General features: G+C 35.3%; 1 protein-coding gene across 3 annotated transcripts in view; it reads right to left on the bottom strand.

Annotated features, from left to right (window-relative positions):
* The window catches only part of LOC105537070 (poly [ADP-ribose] polymerase 8-like), a 103,292-nt gene that overhangs the window by 9,918 nt on the left and 73,985 nt on the right, over positions 1-19,389 (bottom strand). For all 3 annotated transcript variants that reach the window (XR_001005666.1, XM_011976546.1, XM_011976545.1), the window contains one exon: positions 1,307-1,344. Coding sequence is in view for 2 of the 3 variants with exons in the window: in XM_011976546.1 (XP_011831936.1) it covers positions 1,307-1,344 (38 nt within the window). In the remaining variant the exon portion in view is untranslated. The remainder of the gene's footprint in view (positions 1-1,306; positions 1,345-19,389) is intronic.

The raw sequence follows: 19,389 nt of genomic DNA, 5'->3' as shown, positions 1-19,389 counted from the left end.
GTATTTTATTGCAGCATAACAACCTACTTTCACCAAACAGATTAAATATATATACTTACACTCCTTCCTTTTGGAAATGAAGTTATATTGAAAATTCATTGCAAACTTGCTCCAATTAGACAATTCAGTAAAAAGAGCACAAACGATAATCAATACTTTTTTTTAGAATTTCAATGTTTGTATATTGGCATTTCCAGGTGGGGCTCCCTTAAAGTGAGAAAAAGCCCAAGTAATACCTCTTGACCACAAGAGGGAGCTAAACACTTGGTCCACTTGGTTTACTAAAGGCATCTTCTACCATACATATTCTGTGCTACAGATTAATTCACTTAGTGTCTTCAACTTGGGCTTTAATTTGTACTATTATTTCTATTACCTTGACTTAAAGTCCTGTACCTCTCATGGCTAACATCTCTATGATCTGCCTCAGATGAAAAGCACATTAATTTTTATATTTACAATAAATAGTGGGGCCTCTATTTTCATAACATACTCGGCAAACATATCATCAAAAACATGCTATACTATCAGACAGGGCTGATTGCCTAACCATCTACAAAAAGCATTTTTCTTATAAATACTTCTTGTATTGGTTCTTCCAGTAAAGTTTCTTTAGAACACTTTTTGTATTGCTATTAAAAATAGGCATAGCCTTAATGAATAATCTCATTGTATAACTGTACAACAGTTTTATAGAATACTATGCTTAAAACATTTGGAGAGCGTAGCAAAATAATTGCAAGGAAGTTTGTGATTTAAGAAAGTATTTTCAAATGTAACAATCTTATAAAATGATTAAATGCTTAATGCAAACTGCCGCAGAAAATACTTAAATGCTAAACAAGTAAGTTTTACATTATCTCCATACCAAACTATGAACTAATCACTATTTTTTAATACTAAAAAGAAAAAATAGATACACACACACACTCACTTAGAAAACTGACTGAAAAATAAGTGTTACCTATTATTTTTACATTCTGAAAGGCCAAATGATGTTTGAAACTAACAATTAGACCATTGAGAGAATATTTATTTTAATTGTAATGATGTAAATGTACAGCCTGGAACCATCAAAGGAATCTTTAAAGGAGTTTTCATTGGGAAATTATTTTGATTCTGCACTGTGTCTCAGAGTAAGACATGTACTTCGCAGGCAGTCGGCAGAATTCTTCTATAGCTTTAAGGCTTCCTCTACCAATGTTTCACCCCTTGATATATTTATATGTGTTTTACATATCCAGAAGAAAAAAATATTCAAAGGGACCCTGATATGAATATCTGTAATAAAACGAGAAAACCATACCTGGGTAATCTTCAGACACATGTACTGCGTAGGACACACTGTTAAAACAAGAAAAAAAGGTTCAAGTTACTGCTAAGGTAGACAGGCTTTTATAAAAGACAGACCAACCCGATATTACCCATTCAGTTATACAGATATAAGTATAAAACCACTTTTACATCCAACATAAGAAACTTACATGTTTTTTAAAATACGCTTTCCATTAGTCTAAATGAATTTTAGTCTAACAGTTTTGAAATATCTTTCTCCCTACAAGGCTTTATCTTTAGATAGGTCTTTTATTTCAGCAAGGTCTATTTTTCCTATTATATGATCATTTATTTTCTTTGCTCAGATTTCATCAAATCATCTTTTCTTACCAAAAAAGTATTTCTCTTATTTAGTATAGCACCTGAGAATTTAAACATTTTTAATATTGTTTCCCCAAAATATGAAGTACTTTGGATAATCTTGGTTTTTTTCTAAAAGAATTAACAAAATATAATGGAAGTATAAGTAATATTATCAATCTTTCATCATGCACACACACACACACATATATAAACTTTATTCTGTTTTCATAAGGATTGAGTTTTTTCAAAACAATTTTTAAATTATATTTTAACAATTGCACAACTCCCTTCTCAGTAACCCTCTGCCTCTATGTCCTTATCTCATATGACATGAAAATTGAACATATTTATCTGTTCATTTTCTGTCTCTGTCAACTAGATAGCAAGCCCCATGCGGTTAAAATCTACGTCTATTTATACTTGTAGTGTCATCATTTATTTTGGTGCACGACACACAGCACATGTTTAACATTAGCTATCTGACTGCATCAGTGAAGCTGCCACCTGCCACAGAAAGGTCAAATTTTAGTTTGCTTTCAGCCAAATTATCTTCCTGTTATGACAAAAAAAAAAAAAAAAAAAAACAACTAATTCTCTTTAAAGGAACATACAGAAGACAGAATCTACTCAAAGCATCATTCACAGTGTGAATCCAATATGATCAGAAATCACTTAATATATGTACAAACAGAAAAATGTAACCTATTTTCAAGAGAAAAGAAGGTCCAAGTGTTGGGAATAGCCCACCATAATGTTAAAACAGTTATCATAAGTATACTTAAGGATGTAAAGGAAAAACCAACCTGAAGAATACAGAAACAAACAAAAACAGACTATCAGGGACTTATGGAGCACTAGCAAAAGAGCAAACATTTGTATATTAGAGTTTTAGAAGGCTGAAGAAAGAAAGAATAATGCAGAAAATATCAAGAAGAGCTGAAAATTTTCCAACTTGAGTGAAAGACAAAGATGTGTTGAATAAAGAAGCTCAGAAAATCTGAAATAGGAAAGCACAAAGCAAATTACAGCCAGGTACAAGTAGTCAAACTGCTGAAAACCAAATGTAAGGAAACATTCTGAAAGAAGTCAGAGAAAAATAAAATGACACATTACACAAGAGGAAACAGTGATAAGAACCAATGTTGACTTTTGGGGAGGGGAGGAGACAACCGTCCAGCCAGAATTCTCCATTCAGTCCACACATTATACATACGTATGCACCAAAAATAAAGGCAAAATAAAGCAACTTTCAGATAAAATAAAATTGTGAAAATTGGTCCCCAGCAGACCTGCAGTATAAGAAGTCCTAAACAAAGCTCTTCTGGATGAATAATACCAGACGGGAAAGTCAAAAGAATCAAAAGCACCGAAAACTGTAAATATAAAACATGATTTTTTTAATGTTTTAAAAATATATTTGACTGTTAAAAAGTAAAATTATAGCACCTCACATACATATGATTATAGCATTGTAACAGGGATGGGTAGGATGGTCTTAAACAGTTGCAAGGTCCTTGCATATTATGTAAAATGAAGTTGCAAAATCCTTACATACAATGTAAAATGATATATTATCCCTAAATAATAACTATCAGAAAAGTTAAGGAAATATCCCTATAGCAAGTACACATGAACACACACACACACACAAACTTCTTAAAAAGCTAATAGATAAATTACACAATAATTCTAAAAATCATTTTGGAAGATTTAATCCAAAAGAAAGCAGGAAAGGAGGAACAAAAAACAGAAGGCACAAAATAGAAAACAAAAAGTAAATACAGCCCGAATCTAATCATATCAGTAACTGCATTGAATGTTAATGGAATAAGACATTCTGAATAAAAGGAAAAGATTACCAGAATGGATAAAAAAGCAAGGTCTATGCTATCTTTAAGAGATCCATATTAAATATAAAGACACATACAGATTTAAAGCAAAGAATGGAAAAGATACTCCACACAAACAATAAGCATCAGAAGACTGAGGACTGAAGATATAGAGATCATTCATAATGATAAAAGTGTCAGTTTTTTAGGAAGACGGCATACCAATCATAAATGTGTATGCACCTAATAACAAAACTTCATAATATATGAGGCAAAACCTGACATAAATACAGGAAAAATGAACAACTCAACAATCATAATTTGAGTAATTAACAGAACCAAACCAAAAAGAAAAAAAAATTAAAGACACAGAATATGTGAAACTGATTTTCAGAGAACACTATAACTGCAGAATATCGAGATAGACCATATACTGAGCTATAACACAAATCTCAATAAATTTGAATGGATGGATGAACGTTGAGTCAACACAGCTTATACCCTGGGTTCCCTGGCTCATCTTGTCCTTATGACAGTTGAGTCTTAAGTCCTTGAATAGAGTTCCCAACTCCACCAGTCAAATCCCTGGCATGCTGCTCAGTCCTTGGAAAGAGATTAGATAGAGACAAAAAAAAAAAAAAACTGAATAAGTAGATGAGTAGAAAAGAAGTATGATTAGTAATGAGACCAAGTTTGATACATTTTTCTTTCATAAAGCAAATTTGTTCAATTAAAAAAAAAATTTTTTTAGAGACGAGGCCTTGCTCTGTTGCCCAAGCTGGATCATAGCTCACTGTAACCTCAAACTCCTGGGCTCAAGCAACTGTCCCCTGAAGCCTCCTGGGTAGATTGGACTACAGATTTGCACCACCGCATCCAGTTAATTTATTTTACTTTTGGTAGAGACAGGGGTCTCGCTGTATTGCCCAGGCTGGTCTCAAACACCTGGCCTCAAGTGATCTTCCTGCCTCAGCCTTTCAACGCACCGGGATTAAAACCATTAATCCCAGTATTAACTCAAGGACCACTTTATGGTAACCTAGTATGAGCCAAACATTGTGTTAATGCCAAATAAGATTTAAATAGAAAAAAATATATATATCAGAGGCAATACCTTTGGATGATTAATTTAGAGGGAACCAGAGAATATGATACATAATAAATATGACAGACAAAGGAACTTGAACATTTTAAAGCACAGTAGTATTTTTTTTTTACTTTTTATATAATATAGACTCACATAAATTTGAAAAGACTGTACAAAGGTCTCATGTATATTACCCAGTTTCCTTCATTGCTTACATGTTATGTACCTACAGTAAATATCAAATCCTGGAAATTGACATTAGTGCAAAGTTTGAGTATATAGTTCTACGTTATTTTATCACATGTGCATCACATACCCATTACAGCAAACAAAATACAGAGCTATTTGATCACATAAAAATTTCCCTTGTGCCACCTTTTTAAGAGACATATCCATCTCCCTTCACCTAAGCATCCTTAAGCCCAACAGCCACTAACCAGTTCCCTAGCTCTAAATGTTTTATCATTTCAAGAATGATACACAAATGGAATCAGACAGTATGAGGCATAATAGTATTTCCAGGCAGAATTAGTATTTTGAACAAGGTACTCTGATAGCTAATATTTAGGATGGATTGAAGAAAAGAGAGATCAGACTGAGAAGCTATCATAGTAGTAAAATATGAGCAAATATCAGTGAAAAGGTATGTATTGGGAATAAGAATGCAGGAACAAATGGCAGATGTTGGACCCCAGCCAATAGAGCAGCTTTGGAAATCATGGTCCTGAATCAACATGCCAAACATTAGAAGATAAAATATCCATGACAACGGTGCCGCAAACAAGCTGGGGGAAATGTACACTATGACCCCATATGAATTCATTTTCCCGTGATCGATTCCCTTATACTGTCGAATGGTACTACGTAGAAATAAAACTGATGATCAAGGCACCCTTCTGATCTGGCAGTGCTATGTGACAGAAGCTTGGCAATGCCATGCCAGAGATTATATTCAGTACTAAGCTGAATTAATTCCCAACAGCCTACCATCTCAACCAACCGCAATGGGCTTCATTTTTCATCTAAATCAATGTCTGAATCCAAAATGAGGCCTTAATTCATTCCTTTGTCTACCTCCAGTTAGAGGGCCCGTTGTAGTTCAAGACAGACAAACAGGAGTCCAATGCAGCTTTGAGGCTTACTAGCTGGGAGGCATAAGAAAAGTTAGTTAAACACCCACAGACTCAATCTCTATTTAGTAAAATGGAAGAATCCATACCTACCTTAACAGCCTGCTGTGATGATTTAATGGCTTAACAGGTGCAAGGACCCCAGGACAATGCCAGACACATAGCAGCAGGTGCCGAATAATTTTAGTCAGCTTCCAGTACAAGCAATTAAAATTTATAGAAGTGAAATTTACATGAACGAATGTTCTCTCGGGTACTCAATTTGCTAAAAAGTACAATATACTGCATTTATCAGAGACCCAAATCAACACTGATTATTTTATTTTATGGTCTTATTGTCCTCATGATATTAGGAGACATTCCCATGTTCGTGAACATACCTAATTTTTCAAATAGAAAATAGCAAACAGAAATCCTGTAAAATGATTCATCAGCCCCTTGTGCGACAGCATTTTCTCGGTGGTATACCAGAAGGAAAATCACCAGGACTGTAAAACCCTAATCAGTTTCACTTTGTGGCTTACAGAGTTCTAAGGGAAACAATCTAGTATAAGCAGACATGGATGATTGGCTCAAGGATCTAATGGGTAGTACCAAAAAAAAGTGGAAAGAGCAAAGTTTAGGTAGATTGCAGAGTACTGTTAGTATGTGCTGTACATAATAAATACCATATAGCAGGCAGAAAATATTGTCAAGAAGCATAAGTCAAAGTGAAAGAATGTGGACGTGAGAAGAAAGCAAAATCTGGAGCAACCTCTGAATTCCTTTTAAAAGTCATACTCATCTTTTGTCCTCACATCCCTGGAGCAAGCTCTGAATTCCTATTCAGAGAAAAAAAAAAAAAAAAAAAAAACCCTTCAGAATTTTGTGATATACTGACTTACAATTAATTACACTGAGGTGCGTTGCCAGAGAAACTCAGGTCACTCAAATATGTGTTTGGTATATATTATATGAATAGTGTGATGTATGGTCCTTAAAGTCACAACTTTGAAACCAGAATCTAAAAATTATTTTATTGTACCTCAATAATTTTCGAACAAAATGGTTACTCTCACCTCTTTTTCCTCTGAAAGCATCTGGCCCAACAAAAGACATCTCCTAATAGCCAACAACTACCAAAGGAGTTCCCAGAGCAGCCGTCAGTTGTTCCATATCTACCTAATCTTGTATTTTGTTCATATATTTGTTTAGTCCTATAATTGAAACCATTTCATAAGGTCATTCTTGTATCTACACTTCCCAATCACTCCATTACCATCCTTTTCCTTCTGAAATGTCTGCAATGAGCTAAGAACAGATAGATAGAGTTTGGTCTGAACTCCCAAGTTCATGGACCTAAGAAGAGTCTTTCAAAAGTGGTGGAAGATGGTAGTTCTTATGTAATAAAGATTGGAACTTAGGCTTGAACATGAAAGAATTTTAGACTTAAAAGACTTTTTCGATGCACTAATTCATTATCTGTATTTTATAAACAGGGCCCATAACTGCCATCTGTAGCGTAAAACTCCTGGATCCTCAGTTTATGCTTTTTCAACAACACCCAGAGGTTTTGACAGAACAAGTAAAAACCAGTATTTTGTTGCACATTATCTTTTTACTTACCAGCTAATATTTAAAAGAATTTCTCCAATAAACTACATCCTCATATCTTTTATCCTTCCCAGCTAGATCATACTTTAAGAATTTAAATAAGAAAAAGCAAAAGGCAGAAACAAAAACTTGCACATGACAAACAATTCTCTACCCTAGCTAAGATGCTTATGAGTACAGATCTCAATTTTATTTAATCAATTTATTTTTAATCTTATTTATTTATTTATTTATGTTTTGGAGACAAGGTTTCACTTTGTCACCTAGGCTGGAATGCAATGGCCTCAAGTCTCCCAAAGCTCTGGGATTACAGATGTGAGCCATCGTGTTTGGTCAGGTCTCAGTCTTTGTTCACTTGCAAGTCAGCAGTTAAAACCTGAGACCACATCTCATCCCCAGACACACTGGAGCTTTCTAGAAGAAAATTCACTCCAGCACTTATAATTCTGTCTTCCTTACTCTTCAAGTGCTGCAGAGTGAAAGAGATTCTGTCCCACTACCCAACTCCAGACCCAACTCTAGTGTCTCAAGCTAGAAGGTAATTTGGGGCATGCTAGAAGCTCACCTTTGCTACTTTAATGCCATTCAGTTCCCAAAACATTCACTTTCATGTTCATCATCATTTCATCTTCCAAAAACATTTTCAAATTGTGCAGGTCAATCAGCTACAGCATCCTCATTCTTCACCATTATGAGCTACAATCTTTTTGTCATTTATCCAGGATTAGAGAGTTCTAGGACCTTCTTTTCCTCTTTACCAAAAATCTTAACATCACTCACATCCATTTGGACAACGTTAAGCTGCACATAGTTCCATGATCTCGTTTCCCTTACCTCTAGCTCACCAAATCTCCAAATGGCTATACCTTGAAGCTTGATTTGGAGTGAATGGCTCTCCTTCTAAAATCTGAAACTCCCATGCCCCACTTTTTAAACACAATTTTATCATTTTCCAGCTCTCACTCCTTTCCTCCTACTTCTAACATCCTTAAACAATGGATTCACTCTCTGTGTCTTTACCAGTCCCTCTGGGCTTCATTTTCATCTTCCCATGATTTTAGATACCTAACTGCTCTCTCCACAGCATCTTCAACTCCTTCAATGTGCAGTCCCTACCCTGCCCCTGCAGACTACCTGATCCTACCAGCTCCAAACTGCAGATTAGGTCATATTTGGCATGCTCAGCTCCTGGACCTGGGCTCTGAATGCTGCTGGAAAGGACAATGAAACTAAAGGGCCTGGTGCGCTACAGACATGTGGTTCTCAATATCATCTACTAACAACTCTGCTCAGTAACCTGAGAAACCCATTCTTCATAGACCCCCTTACTTTTTCTTCTCAGTTGTTTTTGCAAATTTTCACAGCTTTCCAACACCCTGTAACAATCTACCCTTTCACTCTCATCAAAATGCTTTCTTTCCACATTAAGAGAGATTATCATATGGTTACTTCCTCAAGACATTCCCTCTATTCTGTCTTCCACCAACCACCTACAAGCTCATACCCCCTCCTTGTATTCAGGAAGAAGGAAATATCTGTCCTTGTAATCTAAGATTAATCCATCTACTTGCTGCAGAGAACTCATAAACCCATATTCCATTTGGGACTTTGTTCTATTAATTTAATCTAACAATTTCACAATTCGAAATCTATCAAACATATGTAACCATGTGAGTGGGAAAAAAAACTAGCCACAAACATATTAATGGTAGCACTATTTAAAATGAACAAATGTGTTTGTTTTTAAGCCAAACTGCCAAAAATAGAATTATATGAACTACTGCACACAGTATCTGCTCCCACCCTTCTTCGGAACCACTCAACATGAAGACAAGAACAGTAAGTTCTCATTCTAGAAAATAAAACGCAGCCAAGTGTGGTGGCTCACGTCTGTAATCCCGGCACTTTGGGAGGCCAAGGCGGACGGATCACCTGAGTTCAAGAGTTCAAGACCAGCCTGGTCAATATGGTAAAACCCTATGTCTACTAAAAATACAAAAAATTAGCTGGGCGTGGTTGTGTGCACCTGTAATGCCAGCTACTTGAAGGCTGAGGTAGGAGAATCACTTGTACCCGGAAGGCAGAGGTTGCAGTGAGCCGAGATCATGCTATTGCACTCCAGCCTGGGCAACAAGAACGAAACTCCACCTCAAAAAAAAAAAAAAAAAAAAGAAAAGAAAAGAAAACACATCTTTCTCACCTATGAAATAAATTACATATTACCCTTTACTAAGGTAAAAGGATGAAGATTATTGCCCAACAAACATTAAGTTAGTTTCTCAATAATATGTTTTCCTATTTTCAAAATGTATTTTGGTAATTTTTTAAGTTATATTTTCAGCAAGTGAAGTAACAAGATCAAAAGTAATGCTTTTGTTTGTTTGTCTGTTTGTTTTTTAGGGAAGCGGTCAAGTCAGCAACTTCCATGCTTAAATATTACACTGTAAGTTAAATGTTTGGACTTCTAAGTAAACTATTTTCTTAACAGGGAGGAACTTGAGAGAACTAAGTCTGACATTGATTAGTAATATTGGTGCATGCTTTGTTAATGATATTTTAAAAAGCAAGTGAGAAAAATGGGTTTTTTACACTACCTTAGTTCCATGCAAAAGACAATATTATATTTAAATAAAGCTGTGCTTCTTTTTCTTTACTCATGACTACAAATAAAAGGACATAAATACAATTCCAATAAAATATGAATAGTAGATAGATCATGTCAAGCCATCAAATGCTGACACCTTGATTAATTATATAAATACCATTTCCATATTGCATCCCAAAAGTTTAATATCTGAGCTTTTCTTTACTGAACACTTTGTAACTATAAGTAACTCAGTATTCTTTTGATAAATATTCAGTAACACGTAGATGTTTTTACCTTCACTGTTTTATATCTAAGTTCAAGTTTAAAGTGGTCATAAAAAGTTTAAAGCGGCTATAAATGATCTGCCCAGCATACCAAGATGGAAAAACTGAATATGACTGAATAACTCTATAGCTGAATTAAGGCTTTGTCCAGTCAAGGGAACAAACACTATAATATTTACAGAGAACTTCGACAGTATGATACAACCCTCAGCATCTTAAATACTTAAGGCAAATAAAATAAGTTATTTCCAAGTTAATTTCTTACGGAATATCAAATATATAATCTTTTTTTTAATTATTATTTTTACTTTTTTTTGAGAAAAGGTCTCACTCTATCACCCTAGGCTGGAGAGCAGTGGCGCAATCACGGCTTACTGCAGCCTCGACTTTCTGGGAACAAGTAATCCTCCCACCTTAGCCTCCCGAGTAGCTAGTACTACAGACCCAAGTCACCATGCCTGGCTAAGTTTTAAAAAAATTTAGTGTAGAGATGAGGTCTCAGTATGTTGCCCAGGCTGGTCCCAAACTCTTGGTCTTAAGCACCTCCTAAAATGCTGGGATTACAGACATGAGCTGCCATGCTATGCTCAAACACAATTTTAATAACATCTAAAGCCCCAGCAAGACCTTGCCTATCTACGTGTCTCATCTTCATCTTGCCTCACTGTTCTGTGTTCTCTCTATGCTCCAACAAAAAAGACTCCTTTCAGTTCTTGAGCACGTTGTGTTCCCTCTGCCTGGAATTCTCTCTCCCCTCCTCCTCCTCCTTTTGACCTGGTTAACTCAGTCTCATCCTTCAGTTCTCAATTCAGATGTCACCTCCTAAGAAAAAATTTTCTGATGACCTTTCCCAGACTTGATCAGCTCTTACTAAGGAGCAGTTACACAGTTTGTAAATACGGCTAATTGTATGACTTACTAATATTTGCTTCCCCTGCTAAATCCATAGAGTAGAAGGCACCTGTTTTCTTCCCATTGTATTTCCAGCACTACCATCTACCTAGCACATAGTGGGAACACTATAAATATATGTAGAATGAATGCTTATTAAAAATATATAAACCCATGCCAGGTGCAGTAGTTCATGCCTGTAGTCCCAGCACTTTGGGAGGCCAAAGCAGATGGATCACGAGGTCAGGAGTTCAAGATCAGTCTGGCCAAGATGGTGAAACCCTGTCTCTACTAAAAATACAAAAAAATTAGCCAGGCGTGGTGGCAGGCGCCTGTAATACCAGCTACTCGGGAGGCTAAGGCAGAGAATTGCTCGAACCTGGGAGGTGGAGGTTGTAGTGAGCCGAGATCCGAGATCACGTCACCTCACTCCAGCCTGGGCGACAGAGCGAGATTCCGTCTTAAAAAAAAAAAGAAAGAAAAACTATATATATACACACACACACACATATATACACACACACACTATATATACACACACACTATATCTATACACACACTATATATATATATACACACACACACACCCATTGATCTTCCAAGTCTGAATAACCTTCCTTACAAAATTATTGTATAAATAAGAATTATTTTACAACCAGGAGAAAGAGCACAGACTTTAGTATATGATAGGCTTGAATTAAATTTTGCCTTTACTATAATGTAAACCTCAGAAAATTAAATTGGCTAATCCCGTTCTGCTTATTTGGAGAGATAATATCTACTCCCCTAGTGTTGTGAGGAGATTACAAGGAAGATGATGTATGGAAGAATGCAGCTTATGTAGTGAGAGGAGATGATCAATAAAAATGATTTCTCAACTCCCTCCCCAACCCCATCTCCCTGCAAAAAAAAATCAAGGAATGAGTAAAAGCAGAATAAATCTGTAATGGACATCCAAAGGCCTCCTGAATATTCTGCTCCTTCCTCTCCCGCTTCATATGGAAGTCCTAAGGTTTTCATGAGGAGAATCCCTTCTCCCAGGTGGAGAGGAAGACTGAATGACTGGATAAGCCATCAGGAAAACAGATCCCCCTCAAATGGAAGGAAAGAGGAGTTACCTAGCCTGTGTCCTACACTTTGGCCTCAGTGGTTGTTGGTTCAGGGTGCTCCATTCAGAGTAAAGCTTGGGACTTCGATTCAAAACCTGTGGGAAGTTTCTTGCTCCTCCTAGATGTGAATGAGGAAGCAGACAGCTCTGGTCTCTGCTGTTTAGCCTTCTCACACCCACAAGCAAGCCGGTCTAGGAATGTGCTTGATACAGAAAAAGGTGGAGCTTAGAAAATGTCAGAGACAGAGGCAGAGCCCTGATTTAAACTAAGCCTAAATCTCATTATCAATAATTTTTTTTTATTACATGAACAAATAACCATCCTTTTTACTGTTTAAGCCAAGCTCATCCAAGCCGTGACCTATATGCAGTCTGGGATGGCTTTGAATGCAACTCAACACAAATTTGTAAACCTTCTTAAAACATTATGAGGTTTTTTTGCTACTTTTTTTTTTTTAGCTTATCAGCTATCTTTAGCATTAGTGTATTTTATATGTGGCAAAAGACAATGCTTCTTCTTCCACTGTGGCTCAGGGAAGCCAAAAGATTGGACACCGTTGGTTTAAGCCAGAAAAAGTATTTTTGCTTCTTACAACTGAAATCATCCTAATTTTAGGTAGACCTATTAAAAGTGCTTGAGATGTTTCAATGTAAGCATCTATAAGCTATTTGCATTAAAAACTGAATGTAAACATATAGCTTTAATTTTATGATTTTTACCTAATTATTTTAATGCAGTGAATACACACTAGTGATTTGTTTAGAGTTTCAAGTAATATTGATAAATTTTATAGAATAAATTTTAGGTCATGACCTAAAAACAACTGTAATAAATTAGACATTTATACATTACACAAGAAAAAACTGCAAGCGCACAGGTTTTAATATTTTTCTGCTCGCCAAAGATAAAGTCATTTTCTTTATGATTTAATAATTTTTCCCCTAGTGGTTACATGCTATTTCAGGCCTTCATAGGTACTGATTCATTACTTTGTTTAAATACTATAGTAAAGCTGGAGTTGGAAAGTCCTAGTCCTATCCACTGCTTTTCTTGTTTGTTTCTTTTTGGATATAGCCTTTTGGGAGAAGAGCAACTAAAGAGGGCAATAGTAATACTTTTATGGACTCCAGAATGGTATTTCTAAGTGGTTACTAAAATCAATTACCCTTTCACTATTCATTAAGCTTTCAGAAAATGTTTTGTTCTCACAAGATTGTGTAAAATATAATTATTTGAATTATAAGGGCACTGTGCTTAAATATGACATATTTTGACGACATATTTTGATTAGTAAGTATTTAGTTAGCAAATGCAACTCATTCTTAGGCCAATGAATATGTAACTAAAAGCCTCAATTACAAAAATCTAAGATAGCCGTGTGTATGGTTTTACCAAAGGAAAGGTGGCAGTTTAACAAGATAGTTAGGATTACAATGCCAATTTTGAATATACGTTCAAACTAAGCTCTAAATGTAGATTTTTCATATGGAAGCAGAAGACAGACTGTTGACCCAAGATCCAATGAAACAGGAACTACATAAGATTGAAATAACTGGTGAGGGACATTCAATTGTGGCTATTTGTTTAGATACTGTTGATACTGTTTTAATATTCTATTTTCTAACATAAATATGAAAAAGTCCTTTCTAAGCTATATTTAATTCTGAATTTTGTGGATGCTGCTTTTCTAACTAAAATAAACATTTTAAAACAGCATATGATTTTCACTGATTACTCCAGAATTCAGAAACTCCTAATGAGTGCCCTTATTCTCATGGCAAATAGAGTTATTTTCACAGGTTCAATAAGACTGTCTCTTCTTTTATTACCAGAATGTCATTGGATAACTCTATTTGGTAACCAAGGCTATCCCTGGAGTATCATATTTAAAATAATTTTCATTTAATCAGGAATAGCAAGCAACTATTAAGGAACAAGGAATGACTTTATATGTGGAATAAATGCCTACACACCCCTCCCAAGAAAACTGGCCTAAGAACTAGCTGATAGGTTCCCAGACTTACAGATGGTGAGGAAGGTCACTTTCTGGCAAGATGGGAATCATAGTAAATTTTGGGAGCCTCAACCAGGAAGAAATTCACCAATTATATAGATAGGTACTGAAGATAAAAATCAGGTGGAGAGAGTTTCTTCATTTTGTTTTTCTAGCCTGAAGAAAGCACTTTTTAAAGTCAAATGCCATCTTTCTTATGAAAATTTCAGAGGAAAAGTTAATTTTATCACCTTGATCAGTAGCTGCTCAACAGATCATGGTTCTAGATTTGCAAACTCCAGGAAGCCTATATGGTTAATGAAGACTCTGACTGTGGGTTTTTTGTTTGTTTTGTTTTTGGATGAAGAATTACCTTTGGAAAGTATTTATGATCACAGGAGAGAAACTCTAAAGGAAAAACTGTAAAAACCTTGAAAATGGGCAAAAAAGATCTTGGGTGTTTTTCCATTGGAATGATGGGCATAAGTTATAGAAAACTGGTAATAATGCAAGTGATTCTTGTTCACGGCATTACAAATAAATTTTGTCTGCTAAAGAATATGTATCTCAGTAAGTTAAATGCCTGTACCTCCAATTCTCATTTGAGCCATCTTTATTTAGTATGCAAACATAAGCAAAGAATCTTTGGAATCCATAAATAAATGTCTCCTTATTTAGGATTAATTTAGGTGCTGAACTGATTAAGTCAACTTTGTAAACACAGTAGACTTTGCTTAAAATACTTCTGGATTTTGAAAAGTTAGAAGTAACTAAAATGTTCACAGATAGGCATTGGTTAAGTAATAGTATATCCATTACAAAGATGCTGCACCATTACAAAGATGCTGTAGCCACTAAAAGAGATATAAAACTAGCTTAATGAGGTTATAACCCCGTCTCTGTTAAGAACAATGCATACTCAAATGCATACAGATGCACAGAAAAGTGTCTCTAAGGACACAAAATAATGTGTCACAAATTACTCTTTGTATGGATTTAAAATTTTAACTTTTTTTGCAGGGTATGCTTTCGGTGGGTGGGGGGAGGTTTCTTGATTCACTGATTGTTGTTATTGCTGATGGTGTTTGCCTTCTTTTTCTTTCTAATTTTTTGGGAATCAATTTTATTAATAGTAATCAAACATATTTACAGGGGGAAACCACTAGATTTAATTCAAAACATAAATTCCATCTTTCAAATGAGAATACATTCACTAATAAAATGGGGGAAAATCCCCTAGATCTCCTGCCTTGATCCTACTCATCCTTCAGGTATTAGTTTACATTTTTACTTTCTTGAGCCCTCCCCCAGCTTCCACCCCCATGGCCCTACCTTACCTAGATAGAGCTCTATACCAACCCCCACCTAAAACTTTTCTTAGTTGTAATTTGAATGAATATCAGATTAATGCTTCTTTCTCCCACTAGATCGTATTTCTCTATGTATATCTTATTCACTGTTGTGTCCCAGATGCTCAATATATATGCAGGTTGCATCCTAAGAGATGTTCAAAATATATGTATAGCTCCCTTGCCAGGGACACTGAATGATTCTTAAAAATGGCAGAATATAAAGTATTTTATGTCTTATCAAAGATAACCTGAATACAATTAACTTAAGTCTGTTTATAAGTCTGATTTTAGGATAGATGGATAACACTTGTCTTTCACTCACAGAACAGATTTTTAGCATATATAATATTTTAAAGGTTATCATTTGGCCTATGATGTGTCTGCATGAAATAAATCATTGTAATAGAATTTGATTATACCATATAATGTAAAATTGAACAAAGGAGTCACATTGTCCATGTATACATTATGTACGGAGCATTCAAGTGCATTTATCTATAATTCAACAAGCCCAAAATCATGAAAATATTATACTTGATATTTGCAACATTGATTATAAAATCTGAACAAGCAGCAAAGGGCACTTCAAAGTCTTGAAATGTCAATATTTGTAGGCCATGCAAATATGTTTAAAATATATTCTGTTTGGGGAGCTACCCAGAAGCCAAACAAAAGTACACCAGAATCCTATTATAGTACAGTACTAACATACAAGAGAAGCAAGCATCAATCTATCTTACAAAAATGTTCTTCCAGTCACTATATATCCTACATTGCCCATGATGAATTTCTATTATAGTAATGTTATTACTAGATATGATAACTACATATTATTCTGCATATTTTAATATTAATTGTTATGATTTGAATTTTAGGATGGGCATAAACAGCCCACTGTCTCAGCTTCCCTTTCTAGGCACTGCAGGTCAAAGAGTAAACCCACGCCTTGGCCTCCGTGATTTCGGCATAATGAATTCACTGAAGAAAATGAGAAAACTCCAATACTCATGAAAAATTCACTTCTCTATCTCTAAAAATAAACATACCTCTAGCTCCAGATAAGTCAATGAAGAAATTTCTCCAGTTACAGACTTCAGGGAAAAGCAGACAGCAAGAGAGAGCACTAAATATTTATTTGATCAATCAATTTAAGATAGAAAATATATATTAGTCATCCCGGAGACATCTGCAATTTAGAAGAGAATTACATAGCTCTAAAGACATAAAAAAGGAAAAGAGACTCAATTTTACATACCAGTTAATATATTACTGACAAATTAATTTGTTTGAAATGATTATGTCATTTCCAGCAAAGTATTCACCTACATACTGCCCTTTGTTATCATGAAGGACTAAATATATGATTATTGTGACTTTAATTCTCATGGCTTTAGTCCTCTAGAGACAGCCCAAAGCAAATGAAGAACTGGCCACTCCTACACCATCACACAAACCTTTCCTTCTCCTTTTCCCCTTTTTTTTTCTGAAAAGGGCTGGGGAATCATGAAGGGAAGGAAAAGGTAAAATTTCCTTCATGAGATTTCCCAACGCTCATCCTACCCCCAAAAAAGAGATCCATAATAAAATATAGATTTCACATATAACAACTGACAAGATAAACATCCAAATGGGATCAGAAATAAGACCACCATAAAAAAGGAAGATGGAGCTCAACGTTAAAAGCCTTTTTATCACTCTTTCTATATGTTTATATTTAACAACATTAAATCACAGAATTTTCTAAATGCTTCCAAAAGTATTTTTCATAATAAAGTATGTCACTTAAATTCATCTTCCTCATTAGTACTGTTCACGGTATGAAGAAAATAAGGAAATGCTATACATAAGACAAGACAACTTAAGTTATGCTTTTGGAGGGAAGTGTGAAGTATTTGAGAACATACCAGAAACAAGTAAGTACTACAGATTTAAGGAAAAGATGGACAAGTGAGGGAATCAGATCTGTAAGAAACTGTAGGGAATCTGGCTTGATAAGAAAGAAATAATCATATTAAATACTAAAATAAAGCCTCACATGATTTAAAAAAAAAAAAAGTTTGAATATGATGTAAAAACATTTGATTCTACCATAGATATAGAAAAATTGCTTTTATACAATTTAATACAACTAATTGTGAGGTTGTGAGTCAACAACTGAAAAACTATTTTCTAAATTATTCAACCACAATTTCTGTCCCTGAGTATAGTTTAGTTAACATAAATACTGCTATCTGTAGCTTCATGTAGTTTTTCAAAAACTGATAATTTAAGAGTATTTAGCTAAAATCAATAAATCAAGAAATCATTTAGGAGGTTTTAAAAAACTACTTCATCAAGAATTCTAAAATGTGAAAAAGATTTTTTAAGAGAAAACAACTATTTTTTAAAAACTATTGGTACTAACAGTTTGAATTTTCAGTTTTTAAAAGTCAAGCTGCCCATCAGAGACTCCAATAGGCACCATCTGTTAGGTCAGGAACAAGTTTTTCACCCATTTACTTTTGTTTTGTTTTTTTGTGTGTGTTTTTGAGACGAAGTCTCACTCTGTCACCCAGGCTGGAGTGCAATGACGCGATCTCGGCTCACTGCAACTACCACCTCCCTGGTTCAAGCAATTCCCCTGCCAAGTAGCTGGGATTATAGGCGCACACCACCACGCCCGGCTAATTTTGTTGCATTTTTAGTAAAGACGGGGTTTCACCATGTTGGCCAGACTGGTCTCAAACTCCTGACCTCAAGCAATCCACCCGCCTTGGCCTCCCAAAGTGCTGGGATTATTACGGCGTGAGCCACCGCGCCTGGCCTTTCACCCATTTTTAATGTCATCTATGACCACAGATGAGAAATGTGAAAACTATGTGAGTATGTGAAAACTACTCACAGTTTCATTTCCTAGTTAAAAGAAAAAGATGCGGCCGGGCGCGGTGGCTCACGCCTGTAATCCCAGCACTTTGGGCGGCCAAGGCTGGCGGATCACGAGGTCAGGAGATCAAGACCATCCTGGCCAACACGGTGAAATCCCATCTCTAATAAAAATACAAAAAATTACCCGGGCGTGGTGGCGGGCGCCTGTAGTCCCAGCTACTCGGGAGGCTGAGGCAGGAGAATGGTGTGAACCCGGGAGGCGGAGCTTGCAGTGAGCTGAGATTGCGCCTCTGCACTCCAGCCTGGGCGACTGAGCGAGACTCTGTCTCAAAAAAAAAAAAAAAAACAGGAAAAGATACAATCTGCTGAGTCAAAGCTATTGCATGTCCTTTGCATTTATCATTAAAATAACGACTTTTACTACTTTGTTCTCAAAGCTAAATTAGTCAACGAAATACTGAATGTTTCCAAAGAAGTGCTTTAATTAGTTTTTTATGCAAATATCAGTCGGCATATCTACTATTTCTATTCAGAATTTCTTTGAACCATTTTTAGCTAATCTTTATAAAATATTGTTAGAATTTACAACTTAAACAAAAAACTGGTTTAAAATTACAAGTAATATACAGTAACTTCTACAGATAATACTATCATATGTTTTTTGCTTGTTAAGGTTCCCTTCCATATTGTATATAGTTCATTTTTCCAGATTCTAATTCCAACCTTTCTTAGAACTACTCACTAAATAACTATTTATTGTATTGTATTTCTACTGCCATACAATGAGTATGATAATGAGTAAGAAACCAATGTTCTCATGTTCACATACTAATTCTTCGGGAAAATTTATGATGATAAAGATTGTCATTATCTGAATCTTTTATCTAATTACCATCAGTTTGTGATACGAAACCCTGGTGGCCTAATGTGCTTCAAATTTCAGAAATTTCCTTCTTTTAGAAAAGTAATTGAGTGCGTATTTTACACAAAACCCTCAGTGAGAAACCGTGTCATTAAAAACAATAATATAC

Source organism: Mandrillus leucophaeus, unplaced genomic scaffold (genome assembly GCF_000951045.1).
Source record: "Mandrillus leucophaeus isolate KB7577 unplaced genomic scaffold, Mleu.le_1.0 Scaffold1681, whole genome shotgun sequence".
NCBI lineage: Eukaryota > Metazoa > Chordata > Mammalia > Primates > Cercopithecidae > Mandrillus > Mandrillus leucophaeus.
This window is presented reverse-complemented; position numbering and strand designations above follow the sequence as displayed.